General features: G+C 43.0%; 1 protein-coding gene across 1 annotated transcript in view; it reads left to right on the top strand.

Moving 5' to 3' along the window:
• Window positions 1–1,699: 1,699 nt before the first annotated feature.
• Window positions 1,700–24,238, top strand: part of DLL4 (delta like canonical Notch ligand 4) — a 60,639-nt gene continuing 38,100 nt past the window's right edge. Inside the window, exons 1-10 of the mRNA XM_077819986.1 lie at window positions 1,700–1,753; window positions 1,874–2,137; window positions 2,729–2,786; window positions 3,954–4,223; window positions 5,672–5,732; window positions 5,815–5,945; window positions 7,491–7,660; window positions 10,546–10,765; window positions 11,361–12,069; window positions 12,868–12,976. Of these exons, the coding sequence (XP_077676112.1) occupies window positions 1,700–1,753; window positions 1,874–2,137; window positions 2,729–2,786; window positions 3,954–4,223; window positions 5,672–5,732; window positions 5,815–5,945; window positions 7,491–7,660; window positions 10,546–10,765; window positions 11,361–12,069; window positions 12,868–12,976 (2,046 nt within the window). The remainder of the gene's footprint in view (window positions 1,754–1,873; window positions 2,138–2,728; window positions 2,787–3,953; window positions 4,224–5,671; window positions 5,733–5,814; window positions 5,946–7,490; window positions 7,661–10,545; window positions 10,766–11,360; window positions 12,070–12,867; window positions 12,977–24,238) is intronic.

Below are 24,238 nucleotides of genomic sequence, written 5' to 3'. Positions count from 1 at the left end.
AATGATTGGACCAACTGGTTGTTATACAGGTGATCTGCAGCAGAAAGGGTTATAGCCTTATGAGCTAGGCCGCGGTGTAAAGGTGGCAAGACCTCATTATCATACAGCTGAAGGTTTATCTTCCCCCAACCCCCCTCCTTTTAACAAGCTGAAATAAAAAGCCACATGAAAGGCCCTCTCTGTGCTTGGCTTTAATGAGGGACACGCGACCCAACAATAAGCACACATTGCAATCAGGCGGCTTTACTGGCACAAGCCAGCCTTACAACTAGCAGGGTACACTCTTAGACCAAGAATAGCCACTAAAAATCCGTTTTACAAACTCTATAATGATTTGCTGGGTTTGTCCCCAAAGTAATCCAAGTCGATCTTACAGTTTCCCAGTTCCAGTTTGATTTAACTTTCCCTGAAGGTCTCCCTCACCTGAGTTTATCTTGTCAACATGGATGTGGCCGTGGGCAAACGGATTGCAGGCTTTTGAAGCAAAATGGCTTGCTTGGTTTTGTAACCGATTTGCCAGCATTGTGACCTGTTACAGGACCCTCCTTTAAACGGTTAGGCAGAAATTAAAGACATAACCAAATTGCTTTTGAGAGAGCAAATGAGAATGTGGATGTAGGTTTGTGCTTGTTTTTTTCTGCTCCCTCTCTTGACTGTCTTTAGTGAATTTCCTTCATTGTGATTAAAAATAACTAAAAGAGCGAATTCAGATGCCCAGAGGGCGTCAGCACGTGTACCTCAAGATTAACATGTGTGATCCAGGAGCACAGGGAACCGCAAAATTGCAGGAGTTTATTGCCGTGACAAAACTCTACAGTTTCAATTTCTTATACGCCCGATTTTGGTTTTACTTTCTACCTGCTATCACCACAAGTAGGCAAGGCAGGTAACTTCCTCACGAAAGGGCTGTACTACTTCCTGCAATGATTGTCTCTAGCGATCACGTGTCTCTGGAAGGAATTTGAAGCTGAATGGCGATAGCGTAAAATAAAAACCACATTTTTCACATTTTAGAATTCAGTGTTTGGATACTTTTGAAAGCTTATCTCCTTGGAAAAGCGTCTGATTTTCGAGGGACCTCTCCCAGTGTGAGTGCTGTAAATATCTCAACAGATGCTTGGCTTGTTAATAATCAGCTCGACTCCTTGGTGGTCAGCACGGCAGTAGCAGCAGCAGGGAATTAATTCTGGATATGAGGGCTCTCCACAACATTTGGTTCTTTTTCCAGAAAGGAAAGATGGAAAAGGGGGAGGGATCGCCCGTGAGTCTGACTGACAGTTTACATAATGAGCTTGCGAGGACAAGAGGCAACTATATAAAAGAGCTCGAAGGGAAGCAAGTTTTCCATTTACTGAGCGCTGTTAGCTCCGGTGAAGGAGGAGCGGTTCAACACTAAACACTCCCCCTGTGCGTCTCTCACCAAATCCACTCGGCTTTGGAGTTTATAAAGGCGACTAAAGCAATCACAGTTTGGTCGTTGGCTGCAGGATTAATTCCCAGAGGGGGATGGTTTAAACACCTGGATTATACCTTCCATTTTCTGCTGGTGCTTGGGGAATAATTGGAAGGACAGGGTGTTCTAGGTGAATTGCTGTGACGACTTTTTGTCTCAAGGAAGAAGCATTTTCTTGGTCCAATTGAGGAATACCGGAGGAAAATTAAACCCAATTCCCACTGTGAAGCCTTGAATAACAGGAGGATGGCAGCTTTGCGCATCTTTGGCTTGACGTTTCTGTTAATGATTTTGCAGCAGGTAATCACGCATTGAAAAAAAAGGGGGTCCTAAATGTAATTGGGTGATGGAAGCCAGTTGTATGGCAAAACCTGGGGTAAGCGCTGATGTGGCTCTTTTGTATGTCTCCTCTTTGTGCAGAGGGTATCCGGCTCTGGCGTCTTCCAACTGGAGCTGCACGAGTTTGCGAATAGCCAGGGGTCCCTGGCTAGCGGAAAACCCTGTTCGCCCCACTGTAGGACCTTTTTTCGCGTCTGTCTGAAGCATTTTCAGGCCGTGGTCTCTCCGGGTTCCTGTACTTTCGGCAGCATTGTCACCCCAGTCCTGGGAGTAAACTCCTTCAGCGTCAAAGAAACGGAGAGATTTGGAAGCCCCATTAAGTTACCCTTTAACTTCACCTGGCCGGTAAGATCCCACCTTAAACATGATTTAAATTGTATGGAGGGGAGATAAAAGGTTAAACAGAGTGCGCTGTTAATTTATAGTGAAAACAAACTACTTTCGTCCTTAGATTTATTTCCATAACTTCCTTTTCAAGAAGAAAGAGATGGAATAATGCATCCAGTCTATAAGGCAGTTAGATGTCAGTATTACTTAAAGGAAGAGAGATGTAAATACTCGCAAGCTGGGAAAATTTGCATTCAACAAAACTCGTGGGGCGGGGGAGGGGTTGAGAGTACCCTTCCGACCAACAAAACAGAAATAAAATGCCCTTGTCAGTGAAAGACAAGAGAAACGTTTTCCCAAGAGATGAAAACAGCTCTAAGGAAGCTCCATTTCATTGACTCGGACAAAGTAATGCTATCTGCAATTAGATTAATTAAAATGTATATCTCCGACCTGGCAGCGCTACGGTTTCCTGGTTTCACCCAATTGTTTCAGCTGCAAGGAAGACTCTGTGACAGACCAAAACCTTTTCGGATCAATCTAACTCAAGATCTCGCTTGTCTTAAATTCTGTATCTTCCAGTCACTTATGTTTTGTTTCCATTTGCAGGGAACTTTCTCACTGATCATTGAAGCCTGGCATGCTCCTGCAAATTACCTTCCAGAAGGTGAATATGACACTGCACTTAGCAATCACGAGGGGGCGACCGTTTCCTAAAATTCGGTGCTTGTCTGTAAACTAATCCGAAATAGTTAACCTGTCAACGTCACTAGAAAAGTTTTAAAGTAAACTAAATTGACCTTATTGAATTCCGATGTTTATACTATAATCTCGATGCTAGCTTTATCCTACAATCGGGAGCTATTCCCTAAATGATATCCATCAGGTTTGCTTTGATTTTGTCCCCTACCTAATCTCCAACACAATTGCGTTTCCTCCAGTTTATTTTTGGCGTGGGAAAGAAAGGAGCTCTTTGGTGAGAAAACTACAAGGCTGCCAAAAAGTCATGACTGCCTTTTCCTGTATTTTACACCTTTTTCAAATTCCGCCCTTTGGAAAAGGAATAATGGCTTTGGGATGTTTTTCTGACATAGAGGAAAAGGATATTTCAACAGCACAACTGTTCTCACTTTGAAAAGCTTTCTGCAAAGCCTCTTAAGTTCATGGTTAATAATCGTTGATACTGGAGACAAAAAAAAGCTTATGCTCAAATAAATTGGTTAGTCTCTAAGGTGCCACAAGTACTCCTTTTCTTTTTGCGAATACAGACTAACACGGCTGTTACTCTGAAAACTGGAGACAATAGCTGCAGTGCTGTTCCTGAACTCCACACTGGTGTGCTTTACATTAGCACATTGTGCCTTTTTTCCCCTATCGCATGCAAACAAATAGCAGACTGCACCGAGCTTCTTTGAAATTGTCCCTCCAGTTATTATCCCTTTATCTGACGTAGACAATAAGTAATGTTTATTTGTTGCTATGAATAATGCACTGTTTCCGGGCCCGACCCTGGTCCTTATTTCATTTAAATGGAAAAATAGTAATGTTATCACTGGGACCAGGATCGGTGCCATTACACTGAGAAAGTAACATGCATTATTTAGTTTTTAGAAATCTTTAACATTTTGCTAGTTAGCCGAGGGGGTGTCACTAGCTGCGTTGAGCAGTTTGTGGGTGGCACTGGCTGGGGATCGGAAGGCACTGTGGGATGTAGCACAGAGTCAGGGTAGATCACTGGGATGGCAATGAGATGCGTTGTGGGATGCAGTGTGGGGGAGCTGGAGGGGGCTGTATCGGGCAGCAGCACTGAGCCCGAGCTGTGTGTGTGCCGCAGGCTCCCACGCCCCGGCCGAGGAGTGGCTGATCAGTCAGGTGGCGATCCAGCGGCCGCTGGCCGTGGGCGAGAACTGGTCCCAGGACGTGCAGAGCAGCTCGCAGACCCAGCTGCGCTTCTCCTACCGGGTGATCTGCAGCGAGCACTACTACGGGGACAGCTGCTCCCGCCTCTGCAAGCGCCGCGACGACCCCTTCGGTCACTACGTGTGCGAGCCGGACGGCAGCCTGGCCTGCCTGCCGGGCTGGACCGGCGAGTACTGCACCGAGCGTAAGTGACACCGCCCGCCCGCCGCTAGCCCCCGGGCCCGGTCGCCACCACCCGCCGCTCGGGGCAGGGGGATCCCGGCACGCCCCTCCCCTGGAATCCTGTCACCCCACCTGAAGGGCGGGGCTGTGCGCGGGCAGCCGCGGCCGCCTCGCGCCCGTTGCCTGGCTGCCCAGCGGTGGTGGAGCTGAAAGCGGCGCGTGCCAGCGCCTGGGGGCGGGGAAGGTGGTTAGTTTTTGTCCTCGAGCCGCGAGCGCTGCAGGGAGTAAAGGGCGGGCGCGCGTGGCGCGCGCAGCAGAAGCCAGCGGGCTGCGAGCTCGGAGCCCGCGGCGCTGCCGTGTGCCGTCGCCACAGGGAGTAGTGGCGTGGCGGCCCTCGCGGGGCGGGGGCGAGCGCGTGGGCCGCCCGTGTCGCCTTCCCCCAACCCTGGGCTACCCCTCCCCCCACCCCCGCGCAGCCTCCTCCCAGCCGCGTACCCTCTGGGGCCGCTGATTCATCTCCCAGGGCGGCCATCCGCGCGCCCTCCCTCCTGCTGAGCGGCTTTGCCAATGCCGGCCCCGCACACCGGGGAAACCCGCGGGCGCCTCTTTCCAGCGGCCAGCCCGCCCCGCTCTGACTGGGGAAGCGGGGTGATCCTGCCAAGCCTCGCTAACCCAGTGCAGGGAGAGCCTAGTGAAGACAGGTGTAGCTCGCAGACGTGCTAGCGGGGCTAGGAGCTAAAGAGGAGGGTTGCTCTCGCTGCGCTGCCTTGTCTTCACGAGGACTTCCCATCCGGCCCCCTGGCCATGCCTTCGCGCTAGCAGCTGGTGAGAACAAACCCTTTTTTCCTAGCTGTAGCCAAGGCCTAACAGGTCCTGTCCGCCACGCCATTTACACAGTTCAATAGTAGAGCTACACCGAGCCCGGCCTCCCACTGACCCCTAAGCTCACAGCCCTGGAAAGAAAAAGACATTCTGCCCAGTGAGGCCTTGCCTACATTGGCTTCCCTCCTCCCCCTCCAAACTTTCAGCTTCTTGGTACTTCTGGTGCAATTCCGCCGGTGGCAGCAATGACGACAAGATACCAGCGTTTTAAGCACTGTCTCATCTATATTCTGAGTTGAAATGACAGCAGCTTGCCTATGCTCCTTCTTTCACCACTGCTACCCCCAGAGGAGAGGCATCAGCGGTAGTGCACTAGTGCCACCCCCTCCTGTTTTTTCTCAAGCTTAGAAAAGCAGGAGGCTCTGTTTGTTGTGTAAATAGAAAAACTAAAGGACACCTCTGTTCATAGCAAATGCTGGGTTTCTCTGGTTCACTTCTTCCTGCTCCAAAGATGTCTGTGATCTGAATTTTTAAATTAAAGTTTTAAAGTATGTTGTAGGTTTCAAGATATTTTTTTAATTTTTTTAAAAGTGTAAACTATACTGCCAGATGTATTTAAACCTTTGGGGTTGTTGTTGTTTTTTATAGCCATCTGTCTGGCTGGCTGTACTGAGCAAAATGGATACTGCAACAAGCCAGGAGAATGCATGTGAGTAGATGATGATCTCAACCTGAACTTGACAGCAACTTTAACCTTTTATTGTAATTAACGTTTTAATTATTTTTTCTAGCTGTCGCCCTGGTTGGCAAGGCCGTTATTGTGATGAGTGCATTCCTCATATAGGCTGCCGCCATGGGACTTGTAAAACACAGTGGCAATGTATATGTGATGAAGGCTGGGGTGGCCTCTTCTGTGACCAAGGTTAGTTTGTGTATTTCATGGTACTGAGCTAAGAAGTGTAAAGGCTTGTCTACAAACATTTAATTCGCTGCAAGCTGAGGAATGAATCTACCCCCCTGTCCGTCCGTCTGTTCTCCCCCCCCCCCCCCGCGGGTTCGCAGACTAACTTTTTCAAAGGATTAGAGCAGAGTGCTCTAACCAACTGTTAATGTGCCTCAGCAGGGTGCATATGGACAGTTACTCCACAGCAGGTTAGCTAGTGCAGGATAGATTCACACCCTACCTTGCCTTAAACTAATTGTTTGTGTATTTGAGCCCTAACCCAGAGCATCTGGAGTAAATCTCTTCCAGTGAAATGTCAATAGGCAACAATTTGTTGAACGTCTCTCTCATACTTTATACTTTCAGTATACATGAAAACATAAATGAACTTTTTTTTGGTAATTGTGGCTTTTTCTTTAAAAACTGGTTGAAATGCTGAATATGCAGTCTTTTTTCTTGTTCAAACAAGAACTGTAAGTTCAGCTATTTATTAGTAGAAATAAAGCAGTTTACTAACTCCAACAGAAGTAAACACCACCATTTGAGCCTTCCTTATTTTAACACATGAGGAAGTAAACTCGTGATGAGTTTGAGGTGTATGAGAAAAATCATAGAGCAAGACTGAAAAGCAGAGGTTCTGTTTTAAGGGATACCAGACCATTTTATTTGCTCACCCATTGAATCTCTGAACTTTAGCCAACTGAGTGCGTCCTCAAGGCCATAGTTATATTGTTGAAACTGAGATCATAAACTACGGTCGTGAAACAATGCAAATAGCTGCAGAGATGGTTGTGATACGGTTAGGTTAAGTGTGATTAAGTAGGAAAAGCAGAATTTTTGTACACGTATCTATTAGCCACCTGCATCCTAATTACTTCATTATATTTATACCACTTACAAAGATTTCCTACTTGTGTTCTATGGACTTATGTTTTTAACCCCATCTCTCAATTAAAAAAAACCCAAACATGGTATACATTTAGACAATTTATACCAGTGTCACTCTCAACAACATGCATATGGTAAATAAATAAACCCTCTCTCTTAGGTAGTTTTAAGTCTCTGAGTTTAAAGATTCACCTTTTTAGGCCCTTCTGCAATATGCCAAAGAGCACACCTATTTAAGGCAAGGCTTATTGTTAAGTTTGTCAAGGCATGTGTTGTCTTTCACAGGATGTATACTTTTCAACTTGATAAGTGCACATCTAAATCCCGTTAAGGCTAATGGGTTTATACACACACAGTGGGGAGAGTATACTAAGGCACTTATACAGTTAAAGTTTTGCCAGGTCTTCCACATTTCAGAGCTTAGATATACTGTGATGGGAGAAATAACAGATTTATTGGTGATTTGGAGAGTTAAGTAATCTGCGTTCATTCTGCGGACAACAAAATGATAGACCTCTTAGCTGAAACTATTTTTTTCCTGTCTAAAACGTCCATTTTCACTTTTTGTGCTGTCCTATTTTGACAAATGAGTGGGTTCTATTAGGTTGTCAAAATCTCTAACATTTGTCTTTGCAGATCTCAACTACTGCACCCACCATAAACCATGCAAAAATGGAGCCACTTGTCTGAACACTGGCCAAGGCAGTTACACATGTTCATGCAAACCTGGTTTCACTGGTGTTGACTGCGAACATGAAATCAGTGAGTGTGACAGCAACCCCTGTAGGAATGGTGGTAGTTGCACGGTAAGAGCTAATTTTAAATGGGAAGTCAGTCTGTGAAACAAGCACAAGTATACCTTTTAAAAAATGGCTTGTAACAACACAATGGGAATCTGATAGTTGACAGGTCCATTACTAAAACTCTGATATCATACTGAACCCTTTCCTGGAAGTGTCAGGGGAGGAAGTTTACTATAGGAAGAGCTGGAGTACTAGTGGCACCTTAGAGACTAACAAATTTATTTGAGCATAAGCTTTCGTGAGCTACAGCTCACTTCATCGGATGCAAGGAAGAGATGTATTGCCTATATTAAAACTAGTCAACTGAGCTTTAGGTTGCTGGGGAGGTTATTATGAAATCCATGCAAGATGCTGGCCCAGTAAGAGAATAGATATCAAAAATAAACTTCCTCAAACCAAAATGCACACAGAAATGCACTAAAACCTTTCTAGCCATCAATAAAGGAGTAAACCTGCATTACACTAGAGTACAATATCATACAATATGAAGCTGATTTATTAAAACTTCTGTACAACAAGCTTATGCATTTTAGAGTGTTCTGCTGTCTAGTATTTCAATATATTTGCAGAACCATTCACTCGTTAATTTGAAAAAGAACAATAGATCATGGATATCAAATGTGCTCTGTATCTTCTGCCTGAAGCCAGTGCATTAAGCCCCTCTGTTCACCCCCAAAGGCTCACAAGGATCACGCTCAGAAATAGCAGAGGGTTTCATTATGGTTTACAGGTGGGTTTTTTCACAGAGTAGCAAAATAGGTCCTCACCAGAAATGAGCTGCCATGCAGAAGATGAATGGGCAGCTTGCAACTGTGTTATGAGATACACACAGTGCAGGCCTAAGAGGGCCTAGGGGATCCGATTAAATAAACAGTAGTAAAGTTATAAGTGTCTTTGTTTAGCTGGCCATTTGGATCCCTGCAGTTGCACCTGTTCTGCTTGACTAATTCAGTGACTACCCCTGCTCTGAACGTGGCTGTGGATAAAAATCAATTATTTAAAAAAAAAATCTTATATAACTGCATGTTTTTAAAAATGCATGTTGTGTTTATATAAATGCTTTTTGAGGAAAAAACCTATCTAAAGATCATTTTAATTAGGATACATTATAGCTCAAAGATATCTCATCATGGAATAGGGATTATTAATTCTATAGTATGAGACAATATGTTCATGTAATGTTTAAGAAAAGTGTTGTAAATTAGTCCCAATAATTCATGGATTAGGGACCCAATCTTATGGGGTTCCAGGGGCTTCTGTATAGATTATTTAGGTTAATCTTTCTGTCTACCCACTTGGACTCAGTGTTCAGTCTAGAAGATACCATCAGAGATGCTTAGTTTTGCAGTTCTCAAACTGTGGATTTGTGTCTCCAGAGATAACATGCTTGTTAACAGCAAAAATGTTTTTAAATAAATATATAGAGGTGAGAAATAACAGACCTCAACCCTATTGTCCCTCTGCAAATTTGTGTACACCGAGTCAATCCCTTACCTCTCTCTAAAAGTGCAAAGTTTCAGAAAGTTCAATGAATAGAAGATTGTTGGGGGCAGAATAGATCTGTACAAGGAGAAGAAGTCTGGAGATAAATGTGGGAAGGGAGGCACAAGCAGTAGAAACAAAAGTGAAACTGTCTGAGCAGCATATTCCATAAATCCTGAAGTCTTTCTGAGTGTAGCCCTCATTGATTTGAGTTCTACCATACTATTCTCTCACTAGAAGGGAAAACCTATAATGGCAGCAGGCCATAAAAGAGACCCAGTCTGGGAATAAGAACCATTCAAGAAATATATGTTTGATGATGATGATTTAAAGAAAGTCACACCAGTGAACTGGTGGAAGTCACTTAAGCACTTGGGTTCAGAGACTGTTGAAGTGATAATCTCACTTTTAACAGCAGTAGCTTCTTCTGCCAGTGTAGAAAGAATATTTTCTTCCTTTGAACTAATTCATTCCAAATTGAGAAATTGTCTGGGACCTGGAAAAGCAGGAAAGCTTGTTTTTCTTTTCCAAATTATGAACAAATAGGAAAATGAAGGTGAAGATGACTGAGTTAGCTGCAGAAGCCAGTATTTTAAGTTTATCATGTTGACCTGGCTAATATAGTAGATTTAATCTATTTAAATACATATTTCATTTACCTATTTTAGTTAAAAACAATTTTAACAAAAACAAACCTGATTTTTAAAAACTTGAATGTTTAACTAAATTCAAAAATTCATATGTTTGTTTTGTTAAAATATTATATGTTTGCTGTTGAAGAAAAAAATCCAGAATACATAACATTGTTGTTTAGTTAAATAAAACAGTTTAAATGTCTGATGTTCTCCTCCTAATACAGCATGGCAAGAAAATCCTCCAATTATTAATGATAATTTACCTCCCAAAGACTTCATAAATATCTGCTTCAATTACCTTTGGTAAATGAAATAACCAACCAATCATTCATTTTCTGATATAGCTGTAAAACTAACCTGAATAGTTTTCAAAATAAATCACTTCAAAAATGTATAGTGTGTACCTTCTAAAAATGAAATCTACATCTATCTCCAAGTTGTAAAGAATATGTATTAAGGTTATAACAACCAACAAGAATGCACATTTATGTAGAAATCCACGATTAAATCGAGCCTTCCTGATTAGTGATTTAAATCAATTTGATTTAAATCAATTCCACCCTGCTGTCTAGTGACTTAATCCCTCTGAGTCCCATCTGCATTTTTTTCCTATAAACGCTTCACTGGCTGCAGAGAACAATACATTCCCATCAGGTAGAGGAGGAGGGATGGAAGAAAGTTTGCTGTTGATCAACAGAGGATACCTGAGAATAACTGCCTTTGAATAGAGTCAAATAGTAGAAGTCCAATGTTAAATTTTTAATTTTGCAGGATATGGAGAATGGTTACCATTGCCTATGCCCTCCTGGATACTATGGTGCTCACTGTGAGCACAGTGCTTTGACTTGTGTTGACTCACCTTGTTTTAATGGTGGTACATGCTTGGAAAAGGACCAAGGGGCCAGCTATACTTGCCGTTGCCCTCTCGGCTTTACAGGATCTAACTGTGAAAAGAAAGTGGACAAATGCACAAGTAACCCTTGTGCAAATGGTAAGTCTTCCCATCACGAGATCCTGTCTATCTCTGTATCCTTCACACTTTCAGTGCTAAAGTGATGGAAATCTTTAATTTGATCTCTAATCCTTCCTCTGTGCTATCAGCCTACCCTTCCCATTATATATTCACTTCCTACCCTGGCCTCTCAGAAGGAACCGACATTGTTATGTTGTACATAAATTACCAGTGCATTAGAGATTGCAGGAGATTTATCAAGGGAAGGAGGAAAGGGGAGAAGTATGCAGACTAAATTAAACTATCTATATATTAAAGGGACAAGGTGAGTGAGGTAATATCTTGTATTGGACCAACTTCTTTTGTTGAGAGATTTCGTCACCTACCTTTTCTCTCTATTATCCTGGGACCAATGTGGCTACAACAACATTGCATACATTATATTAAAGGGACATGATTATAAATCAGAGTAGCTTGATTAGGCACCTTGTAGAGCTTTAAAAAAATGCATGTTGTGTTTATATAAAACTCTTTCCCACCTGTTGCAGTAATATGAATTGCTTACAGAGGAAGTGACTTAGTGTTCAGGATTAAGTCCATTGCTGACTAAACTTTTTATTGTATTTTTTCCCAGGTGGTCATTGCTTTGATTTGGGTCAACTCCGTGTGTGTCGCTGCCGCACTGGTTTCTCTGGTCAGAAGTGTGAGATAAACATCAACGAGTGTGCCAGGAATCCATGTTCCAATGGGGGCTCTTGTCATGACCTGATCAATGACTATACCTGCACCTGCTTGCCAGGCTACACTGGTAGGAACTGTGACATTAAAACCAGAGATGAATGTGCCTCTGGGCCATGCCAGAATGGGGCCACGTGCTACGGTGGACTTTATAATGCTAACTTTCTTTGCAACTGTCCTTATGGCTTCATGGGCAGCCGTTGTGAGTTCCCAGTTTATACAGTGCCCGTTCCATATCCTCCTAAACCGGTTCCCTGGATAGCTATATCCATGGGTGTGGGACTGGTGGCTTTGCTTGTATTATTCTGCATGATAGCTATGGTCATCAGACAGATGCGGAGGCACCCAGAGCAGGACTTGGAGACAATGAACAATCTGTCTGATTTCCAGAAGGACAACCTTATTCCAGCTTCCCAGCTCAAAAACACCAATAAAAATAAAGACTTAGAGGTGGACTGTGGGCTGGAAAAATCAAACTACAAACCTAAGAACCATATACTGGACTATAACCTGGTAAAGGATCTGACCAGCAGAGGGACACAGGAAGATAAATATTATAAAAGTGAAAAGTGTTTAGGAGAGAAGCCTCCCCTCCGATTATACAGGTAAGAGTGCAGTTTTCCCTGACTGCTGTTAAGCTGCATCTGTCCAAGGTGCATATGAGAGAAAAGGCAGTTTTTCATTCAGGGAGCAGAAGTAGGGGGGAAAAAATAGATAGGTGGGGAATCTTCAGGTTGGAGCATGAGTTTCACTGTGCATGGGAATCTTTAACTGTGCCTGTCAATTAAACTCTGTTTCTGCCCAGGATGTGGCCAGCATGTGTAATGGAGTGGATTGCCGTCAGTCCACTCATGAAAATAAGTAGTTTCTTTCCTTCCCAACTAAATGGTGGAGAGATAAGAACAGATCTTTGCTTTATTAAGATCTCAATATAGATTAGGGCAACCCTCTCAAGAACGTCCTGTTTTGTGGGCGTGGGGAGGTTGGAATAAGAATAGAGGTATTCTAGCCAAAGGGAAAAAAAGACGGGTTTCCATTGGTTCAGTCTTTTGATATATGTACAGATCTCTCACTTGTGATTTCACATGTGATTTAAATGCTGCATTGTAATGCTGACATTGCAGGAAATGAAAAGGGACAGGAGATGGAGCTGAGTAGTAAATTATTAGGGCACGGTGGAAGTGTAGCAGGACAGTACTGAATCGTCTTTTCAATTGTAACCTCCTACTCACTGTAGAGAACACTTGATTATGGGTATTACCTCATCTTTTTACCCATCTTGCCCTTCCCATTCATCCTCTACCTTCCTATTTCTCCTATGGATATTTCTAGAATACTTTTATAAGGGATTTTATTATCTTCAGAGTCCTTAGATTTTTACTTTGTCTCTGTGTCTCCCTTAGTGAAAAGCCAGAATGTAGAATATCAGCAATATGTTCTCCGAGAGATTCTATGTACCAGTCTGTCTTTGTGATAACAGAGGAGCGGAACGAGTGTGTCATAGCCACAGAGGTAAGTGCACAGTTCCCTAAGCTCCTATCTAGGCAGTCATTGATTCAGAGTGACAGAGGAAGTCATACTTCAGAACTGAAGTCTGAGAGGGTGGCAGTTGTATTGCAGGGATTTCAAGCACCCTCTGGTTTTCATCTATACTATGATCAAAGGCTATGATTGGTGGTCCACCAGTGGTACATGGAACTCTTTCTGGTGGCCCACAGGAGCACCAGAACAAACAGAAAATCCAGAAGGGAGATATGGGAGGTAATCTCCTAACTTATTTCTTTCAGAGGTGCTGACTCAGAAGTGAAGTCAGTTGGAGCTGAGGGTGCCCAGCACTACTGAAAATCAGATCATAAAAGTTTAATGAGTGGAGGTAGTGGGGCAGTGGTAAATAAGATTCTTATATACATGGTCCACAAAATGAAAAAGTGATAAATCCTAGGACATAGATATAAAGCTAGGAGAGTCCCTCCAACAGCAAGAGGACATAAGAGAATAATCCATGGGTGGTATCTGTTCTATGGGAACACTAATATAGCCATGGAGTTCCGTCAATAGATGTAAGATAGCTGAATAAGCACCAGGAAGAGTACTGTGAGGCCTGGTCTAAAGTACCGCTTAAGTCAATGTAAGTCATGTCACTCGGGTGTGGAAAAAGCACCCCCCTGGGCGACGTAGCTTACTTCAACCTAATGCGCTGTCTACACAGCACTATGTCAACAGGAAGACGCTCTCCCACCGACTTACTTACCTTCCGCCACTTGAGGAGGTGGAGTACAGCCATCAACGTATCGCATCTTCACAAGATCTGCTAAATTGATGCTACTGCATCAATCGCAGCAGTGCCGGTTTTGCATGCTAGTGTAGACAAGTCAGGGAAGGGCACTTAAATCCCTTGCCACACAGGATCCCATTACTTGTGTAGATTTTGATGTGTTATCTGAGAGGCCAGGGGACAATACAGAAACGGATCTTTAGAGGAAGAGTTCAGCATGGGGTAGTGTTGAGAATTTAAACAAAAGCTGTCAAGGAACTGAATATTTATTAAGGAACTAACAACCATTTGGAAAAAAGGTCCAATGAGAAGTTAAGGGCAATTTAATGCCAACTGGTGGCTTTCTTATCTGAAGAAATACCTTGAACTGAGTTTGCTCTAGTTCTACTTTTCTGCCTATGTGCCCAGTTTAGTACTGTAGTTTGAGGACCCAGAGGAGGAGAAATCTACTGTGGCATTAACACTCAGTACAACAGAATTCTAGCTCCTCTAACATTCCTACTTAAAAGGCAAGCTGAAAAATAGTGGGAATGCAAATAAATCAGATAAAATAGAAAGCTTATGGCTAATGGAAGGAATTTTCAAAGGCACATATGGCAGTTAGGTGCCTAATTCCTACTAACAATCAGTGGGAATTAGGCCCTACTTGCTATATGTGCCTTTGAAAATCTCCCCTAATGTTTTCAGACCTGGCTGCCTAAAGTTAAGCTCTTAAATCCATATTTGGCATTTTAAATAAAAGTGGTCTGGTTTTCAAGGGTGCTGCTTGATGATTCTTAGCACTTTCAAAAGTCGGACAAATCTGGGTTTGGAAGCCTGACTTTAGGCTTTGAAAATTGGGAAATTTTAACCTAAATTACCTTGCATTCAAACTAGATAATTCACCTGTAGAAAGTGAGGCTACTTGAAATAGGGCAGAGCTGCTAGCTAGTGATTCTCTGACCTGCGAGACAGCCTCAACCCCTGGGTAATGATTATTAAGCTGCAGAAACCTCTGGCTTAAATTAATTTGATTTGGATGTACTTGGTTTTTTGATTTGCTTGTTTTATTTTAAATCTACAATATTCTACACATGGTGCCGCCTTCTCAATCCTTTTTAAAATTATTTTATTTCCTGACAGGTATAAGACTGAAGGGTCAGTTTGTATGCACCTCAGATTTGGTGATGCCAGGAGATGGACATTTCTGTTGCATTGTTTACAATTCAAAACTGGATTGGACTTTTTTTTAATTATATGCAACTTGCTGCTCTCAGAAGGAGGATGGAACTGGGTGAACTGGACAGACTGTGAATTTACCGAAAGATGCAATACACCTTTTTGGTTTTTAGTGTCCTTGTTTCACATTTGATACAAGGAATTTAATTCTCTATAGAAGAGGGAGGGGGCAGAGGAGAGAAGAATGAAAAATGTTATTTTGACTAGCTTTTTTTATGATATTGCGGCCAGTTCCTCCTGGACAGACCTGTGGCTTTCCAAACTCTAACTCTGAGAGATTCCAGTTGGAGCAGAAGGCACTTGACTATCACTTATATGTGCAGATGTTGCCGTGGGAAACACGCATGAAGAAAAAGATACATTGCTATACAGATATTGGATATAGAGTAAATAAGATTCTTAGGTTTAAAAGTGCCTAAAGCATGTCAGAATCTAGGGAGCCCAAACAGAGACTTGACTGCTTTCTTTTGCAGTACCTGACCAGTATTGGGCAGGGGTGGTTGACTCTTCCTGCTGCTCATTTATTTACATCTTCTTGTCTCCAGCTGCATTTATTTCAGGCAATTTAACGGGTATGGGAAAGGGGGATACTGAATTTACGTTTCTCTCACTTGGTGTTGCTTTGGAGAACTTTGGACTTGAGCAGTAATTTGGGACACAGTTCCATCCCTGAAATGATAGAGGACTCTTCAACTTTAAACTGCTGAGAAGGGGGTGGTGTAATGAATGAATGTTGGCTCTTTCCCCTTGGTATGTGGAGAGACATAATACCAGCCCTAACTGAAAGCCTTACAAATGCGTTTCAACTCAATCAGCTACTGGACCCTACACATGCTGAGCTATCTCAGCTCTTTCATGCCCTTTGCACTACCAATGATTGTGAATAGAAGTGAATTTTTTTCTTCTGACAACTTTTTTTTTGGCAAGGACTTGGGATTTTGTGTTATGATTCTGAATCAGGTGCCACCTTCAACTGCAAATAGTCTCAAAGTCCTAGCTGTTACTTTTCAAAGGAGGGGGAGGGGTTTATTTCCCTATTCTTTACTTCCCTGTTGTAGAAACCACCCCTCCTCTCCCTACACACACAGTCCTTTCATTCCTGTTCCACATGCCCAACAGAGAAGCAGCGTCTGAGAGGCCCTCTTTAAGGACAGACTCATAATAGAATTTGAAGGCTCTAAGCTGGTCCTCTTTGTTTCACTCCGACCCGCAGCAACAGGGAAATGGGGAAGCTACTCCTTGAATGCAGAGGTGCAGTTCTGAACTGGTAGGTTCACTGCACATAGACTCATATATATATACAGCAATAATATTTGACAGCCAAGTGGAAAGTGCTGTGACATACTGTAGTGATGAGAAAACTGTGAGGTGGGGCGGAATGAGGAAACAAGATCTCATACAAGGCAACCTGGGACTATGCTATCTACTACTGTTCCTGACCTTGTAAATCCTAGTATTGGACTAGACCATCTGCTGCCTTGAACTGTGCAGGCAAGGTCCTGTCCTAATGTCCACTACTGACTTCTGCTCTGACCACAGAGATCATTTTGAAGATGACCTTCAGAAATCAATAATATGGATTTTAGTTTGTCTGTTTGTAGTTTATTTTGAAGTCTAGTATTTCAGTAATTTAAAAAAATCAGAAGCACTGAACTTTCTACGTTTTATAACATTATTTTGTATATAATGTATATTTATAATCAAACCAGAAATGTAAATATGTTTATTACTTCTCATGTAATGTTTTTAATGTGATAAAGTTTGAATTTTATTTTTTTTTTCAAACAATGAAAATACCTTCCTGCTACTATGAAGTTTATGTCGTTTGTCTTTTTACCACTCAGGTTTCATGATCCTTTGATATACAGGGTAACTCCTTGTCCCAGAAGCAAGTTTGACTGTCAGCTCTCCACAGCCGCCCCAAATTTACATCTTACGCAGACTTGCTATTATCCCTCTTGGACTATTAACTGACATCAGAGAGGTTGTACTGTAGTATGGAACTGAACTGACAGAAAAGTTGCTATTGTGCATTAACTCTAAGCGTTTACATCCCCATACAAACTTCTTATGGATTTTATGTGCTTATAAAGTCGTAAAATTAACTCCTTGGTAAGGTTTGCAGTGCACTTATGGGGTAAGAATTAATGAGGATAGGTCAATCTCACATTTCTTTCAAAAACTCTTTGAGTAAAGACCAAATCTTGTCCTCTGCAGTTTATTCTTGCATAGCATCCACAAGTTTGGACGTGAAGAATTTATTCCTGCTAGTTCAATTGGGAGTAGGTTTGTCCCTCCCCTGCAGAGTTTCATGCCCCCTTCTCCCAACAACATCACACATCTCCTGCGACCTGTATTGGGGGCCTCTGCTTCTATGTGGTATACTTCCCAGATCCTTCTGCTCCAAAAGCATCACTATCCTCTTAGGATATCCTAATACCCCAAGGCCCTCTCAGAGGAAGCTTCAGCAAGCAGTGGAGGGAACTCCTGTAAGATAATGCTGACCGGGTTAGAGGCCTTTGAACATACATTATATAAAATTTACATGTAGGCAACTGAATCTCTTACTGTAGCATATAAGTTTGGCAGTAGTGAATCTATACTGGGTGCATAAACAAAAATTGTAACAGCAAAAACAGGAAAAAGTTGTTCCTCAGTTATAAGTGCCAAAAAGCATGTTAAATTTTATTCCAAATGACTGTTTAAAATATATGTTTTTAAACTACAACACATAGTATCACAGAATTTTTACCATTATTAAACCACTACAAGTAACACTTCCTAAAACAAATAAAGAAAGACCCTTAATGTATAGCAATGCTATTACTGAGTGGTTTGATTGTGTCTCCTGCTCTTCAGTTCCTTGCTTAGTAAAAGTAGCTTTTAAACCCTAATCAATTTCCTTGGCTACCACTTAAAAACATTCAAGATGGAAAACAGAAATAAAAAGCTCTCTCCTATCCCCAAACAAATATTCACCTTGTAGAGCAAATTATGAAAAACAAGCCATTGACAAAAAGCTGAGCAGATGCTCTCGGCTTGCAGCCCTTCATTGGCAATGTGAAATAAACCCAACAGATGCCTCTCTTAATTGAACACACGGATTACATACACACATGCACTCTGTCCTGTTTAAAACAAAACACACACAAAATCAAACAGGAAAATAGCCAGAGAGCTCTTCCTACAGCACTAGGCAAGCAGCAATGCAAAGACAAACAAGACCTAGTTTTGCCGGCTCAAAACGAAACAGGAAATAATATCTGTAGGCTGGAGGGAGCTGAATCCATTAAAACCCATGGAACAGATTATGTAGCTCCGTGGTAAAGTAGGCACAGCACATGCTTTTGTGTGTACCCACATAGGAGAGATGAAAAAGACATGCATCAGATCACAAGGAAAATTGTGTATACATGTTGGAGATACTACCACACAACAGAGTAGATCACAGATCCTACACAGGTAAGACAGGTGTGGTGTATGTATCCACAATAGACAAGAAGGAAAAAAATACATGTGAATCCATGCACATGTACACATCCCAGAAACATTACCAAAAACTGAAAACATGGACTGAATACACAATATGACCAGGATTTAACCTGATGTCTTTGGCCAAAAGTTCACCACCCCTACCGTGACCTTGCGTAATTTGGGACACAGTTCCATCCCTGAAACGATAGACAACTATCAGAGAGTGCTGTGCCTGGGCTGTTTACTTCCCAGTCACTAAGACATGGCTGCATCATAGCAGTGTTGCATGTCATTCATGAGGCACTTTGAGATGCTTCAGGATGAAAGCTCTATATCAGTGGTTCTCAATCTTCATTGCACTGTGACTCCATTCTGATAACAAAAATTACTATATTATGACCCCAGGATGGGGGACCGAAGCCTGAGCTCGCCTGAGCCCTGCCATCTTGGAGGAGGGGGGCTAAAACCGAACCCCAAGGGCTTCAGCCCCAGGCGTGGGGCCTGTAACATGAGCCCTGCCACTCAGGGCTGAAGCCCTCAGGTTTCAGGCCCGGGCAGTGGGGCTTGGGCTTCAGCATTTACCCTGGGCCCCGGGCTTCAGCTTTGGCTCTGGGCCCTAGCAAGTCTAACACCGGCCTGGCGACGCCATGAAAACAGGGTTGTGACTCACTTCGGGGTCCCGACGCACAGTCTGAGACTCACTGCTCTATATGAATATAAAATATTCTCAGGAGCACAGAGAAAGCACCAGTACCATAGGTGCAGTGATGTAACTAGTTTTAGGTTTGCCTGATTCATATGGTGAAGCTTCATTTAACAAACGTACATTTTTCAAACTAAATGTAATAGCCCTATGGACTAGAGAGAGCAAATTCATCCTGGGTATTACTCCAGGATCACCAACTACAGTGAGCTGTGGATTTCTCCCAAGGCTTATATCTAAACTTGTCAGCTTCTAGTTTTAAAAGACTGCAAGTATACATAGAAAACATAAGAAAAATATACTCTTTTGGTACCAAAAAGAACACTTTGACACTGTCAGTTTTGACACTGTCAGGCCAACTGATTTCAGCGGGGCTCCACGCAGTGTAGGAGTCTGTTTGAATGGATCCAGTTTCAGGATCTGGCCTTATCTCTGAAAATAGCTGGTATGTAAGGGAAACAAATGCTGGGAAATACCTCTAACTACGACGGTGCTAATGGTGCTGTTACAATATGCAGCAGCCCTGCATTCATTCAAATGGATGCAGGACAATTTACTTAATGTGTCAAGGAGGGGGACACACAAAAATGATGTACCTAAAATTGGATAAAGGGGATTTTTGGAGACGCTTCTACTGGATGCAATGTATGGAGGTAATAAAATTGAACCTTGTGCCTCAAAGTGCTATTGCGGGAGATAAGGATGACTATTGAGCAACTGCCACAATCTAACATATGAACATATCACTAAAAAAATAATCACTTTTCAAATGCTATTGTTATTATTGCTTAATGTATTTTTGTTTGCTTGGTTAAGGGAGACGTGGAAAGTGATTAACGATACCCATGCCATAAGGGTTATACTGAAAGCTGGCAAAGGGTATATGTTCGTCGGCCTCCCCTTATCTAGTCTGATCAATAAATATGTATTGGTTTTACATAAAAGATAAGATACTCCCAATGTATTTTGCTCAGAATCCAAATGCCAGATGTGAATATGTGACATAACTCAGTGGCCCTTTGCCATCGTCCGTGTTTTCACAGCCTGAATTTTTATAACCCATCCAGAGTCTCAAAAGTAAAATGGACACAACTGTAAATAAAGATTTTCCCCTTCCTCCCTGTCTCAGTTTCACTTTCGCTTACCAACATCTAACAAAGTGTTCAAAAGTCCGGAGACCCTGAGGGCAGATTGCTGTCTGGAGTACTGAGGTCCTCCTATGATCAGCTTTGTGCCTCCTTTGATGTTATTCCCTGGCCTTGGAACAGCATCCCACCTTTTGTCTAGGCACCACCCTCCTTCGCATCTATAAAACCACTCTATTAATCCTCCTAATATTGTCCCTTCCTTTCCCCACCTACGCTGTTGCCCTGTAGTTTTTGGTCTGTCACACTGTAAGCACTGCAGGGCAGGAACGTTTCCACGTCTCCCTAATGCCACACACTCAACTTGGTTAAGGAGATCAGAATGTCCCTTCCTTCCTCACCCCCTTATTCTCTGTCAGCCACCATCAACCCCGGGGAGGGGTTTTACTCCAGGTGGAAAGCTCAGACCTTCCTACATCTTTGCCAGACAGCTCTTGGGAAATGTGATGAATGAGAAGGACACAAAGCTGCTGTGTTTAGGAGGATCATTCAAGTTATTCTGGCAGGGTGAAATTCACTTCTTTGCAATAGCCTTTGCAGCACCAAGTCTGTACTCTAGTAAGCATTATTTTGAAGATTTATGTGGCGTTTAGGCCTTGTATAGACTGCTAGCAAAGGACTGAATTTTACCTATTGGTAAGAGGAATCCAAACAAACTAGAAACATCACTTAAAAAAAAATTGCGCTTGAAAATAAATCCTGACTCTTGGATCTCAATCCCACTTTCCTCTCTGCACCTCTGATTGGGTCATATAGGGTTCCTAAGTAATATATCAGCATCACTCATGGTGAAAGAGGAAAGAGCAGGAGACTGGAGGCAAGTACAGTGGCTAACACCTTGAGAAAATATAACCGAGACAGAGAGAATCTCTGGACAACTTTATCTGACCAAATGCACCAGACCTGAAAGCACTTAATTACCTCCTGCACCGGCTCACTGCAATTTTAATAGCTTTAACAGATCAGAGCTGATTTAGCCTATTCTCCCAAAAGCCTGATGACTTCATGCCAGTCCTACACTGAGTCCAAAACTACAGCACAATGGAACAAAGGCCATGCTAATTGTCAAATGATACCTGCTTTCAATTTAGCTGGGAAGATTTTATTTATTTATTTATGTATTTATTTAAACTCCAAATGGTTCTGTCCAACACCTTTTAGAGATTGAGAGGAAAACCAAACCAAAAGCTCTCTCCTCTATGTGAAGGAACTGGAAGAAAGTTGTAATAGCTAGATCCTGATTTTATTCCCATTGAAAATAATTGGGAAACTCCTGTCACTTTAATGGGGACTGGGATGGACTCTTATTCTGGAATTGCTGCATTACTCAGAAGTAGCAAATACTCAGTAGCAAATGCGATACTGAGATAAAGCAATTTTTCCTTCTGAAAACAATGTGTGCATATGATCAGTCTCCTCAACAGCTCCAACCACTATTAGTGGAATATGACTGATGAAGGCACACTGGGTGCCTAGCAAATGTCAGACTCTAGTTTTAAAACTACCCAGTGTGATCATCACCACTTCGAAGCTGTCATTTCCACGGTATATGTAGGTGATTGATAAGTGTGTAACAGGACATTCTCCTTCTCTAGTGCCAGTGGTGCATACAAGGGCCAAATTCTGATGCTCTGACAACCAGTAGTACCTTTCTCTGGGAGCCGTCTTATTGAAGCGCAGTTCTTGCTGGCTCGATTTTAACTGTGTTGATTGTATTTTTAATAAATTGCCAGGGTGCTCAGCTTGTAAGACCAACATCCTTTGTGGTTTTACAAATCAACTCAACTTTTATCGAACAGTTTTGATTATTAACAATAATCATCATCGTGATGTTTATTATGGTAGTGCTTAAGGACCAACCAAGAATGGATCTCCATTGTGCTAGGCACCGTACAAACACAGAGTAGCACACAATTCCTGAGATTGGACACACAAGGTATGTGAACACTGCAGCAAGGAAATGAGTCTCCCAGCCAAGGTAGATTGACTCATGCTAGCTCAGCTAGAGATAACACACTAAAAATAGCAGTGTGGACATTGCAGTTCGCGTGGTAACTTGGGCTGTCAAGCCCACCCAACTCCCTGGGTCTGACCTCAGGTACATAGCCCAAGTCTCCACCAGAGCTGCAACATCCACAATGCTATTTTTAGCATGCTAGCTCAAGCCAAGCTAGTGTGAATCTGTCTACCTGGGCTGGGAGGTGGGCTCTCAGCTGTAGTGTGAACATACATTTAGGTCATGTGAGCTTAGCTCCTAAAGCTATGAAACTTTCCTGAAGGTACTCCGCAATTCTCTGCCGAAGGTTCCTTGGCAGAGCTGCTTTGCTTCTTCCCCCATTGTAGGAAACTTTGCCATGCCAACTGGCAATTACTTCTGCAGGAACTAAAGCAGCACACAGGGGAGCAGTATACGGACCCGGTCTGAAGCCGCACTCAAGCAGGATGTGCACCCTAGCATCCTTGGTTATGCTCAGTAGGGAGAAACCAGCTTCGATCGCCCCCACCTATGGAAAATGGTGCCAGTATTCAAAATAGTGTCCCCAGGTGCTTGTACTGATCCCCTTCTGAAACCACCCAGACCCTCTGTCCCATTTTGCACCTTCCTCTCTGGGCCAAACTCACCATGTTTAGTGCTCTTGCCAGGCTGCATGCTCACCAAGGGAAATTGAGTAAGAAATGGATGTAACTTTTATGATTCAAGGCTGTGAGTACACTCACAATACTGACTCTGTGTATTGTTTCTTTTGCTTCTGTAGATGAGCCCTTAAAAGTCAGCTCCTACACACCAACGGAGCACCTCCGTCAGATAAAGAGGCAAACAAGGAGTAAGGAGGACATATTTCGAGAAGTACTGCAATCGTCTGATCATGCAGTTAGCGAGCACAGAGTGTGGAGAGAGACAATAAATGAAAAACTAAAAATGGAGAGCCAGGAGAGGAGACAGGGGTAGGAGCAGATCGTAAAGCTCATGGAGGATCAAGCAGAGATGCTAAGGCCCTTGATTGCACTGCAGTCGGAACACATCCATGTTCATCTTCCTCTGCAGCCCATAAAGAACTGTGTTCCACGCCCTCCCCAAACTCCCGCCATGCATTCTCTGCATGTTCCCGGCCCATTGCAGTACTCCCTGCACTCCACCCCTACAGACATGTTCCATAAGGACTGCTGGACTTACACGCAACTGTGAGAGCCTCATTTGAGAGAGTGCTGTTCAGTGTCATGTACCTTGTAAGAAACGGAAATCTGTGTATTGCTGTTTAATAAAAATTTAGTCTTAGAAATACAAGGATTCTTTGGGTCCTACACATGGTGGTTGCAGCAGAAATTCATATATAGTGGCAATCAAGCAGAAATCATTACAAGGGTCATTCAAGGTGGTAAGTAAACAATGTCTGGCTGAATGCATTACAGAAAGACATTACTGGGGCTCACTGTCAAAATGCTGCTTCCAAGCCTCCCTGATTGAAATAGCCCCTCACTGAACCACTCTAATAGCCCTGATATCTGGCTGGTCAAAAATCAGCCACCAGGTGCTCCACCCCTGGGGACACTTTTCCCCCTTGGCTTCACAAATGTTATGCAGAGCACAGCAGGCTCCTATGACCATGGGAATATTTTCCTCACTGAGGGCTAATCTGCCAAAAAGACAACACCAGCTACCCTTTCATCGCCAAATGCACTTTCAACAGTCATTCTGCACCTGCTGAACCTGTTGTTGAAGCGCTCCTTGCTGCAGTCAAGCTTTCCGGTGTATGGCTTCATGAGCCCTGGAGTAAGGGGTAGGCTGGGTCTCCCAGGATCACTATGGGCATTTCAGCATCCCCTTGTGATGGGTTTGGTCACAGAGACCCCCTTGGGACTGTCACCTGATGTGCTGAAACTACCTCTGAGCCCATTTTCTTTGCCAGCTTGGGGCTCCAGAACCCTGTCTTGTTGAGCCAGACATCCTTGCCTGCTGC

Source organism: Eretmochelys imbricata, chromosome 6, assembly GCF_965152235.1.
Source record: "Eretmochelys imbricata isolate rEreImb1 chromosome 6, rEreImb1.hap1, whole genome shotgun sequence".
Taxonomy (NCBI): domain Eukaryota; kingdom Metazoa; phylum Chordata; order Testudines; family Cheloniidae; genus Eretmochelys; species Eretmochelys imbricata.
Note: the sequence above shows the minus strand (reverse complement) of the source record. Positions and strands in the feature narration are given on the sequence as shown.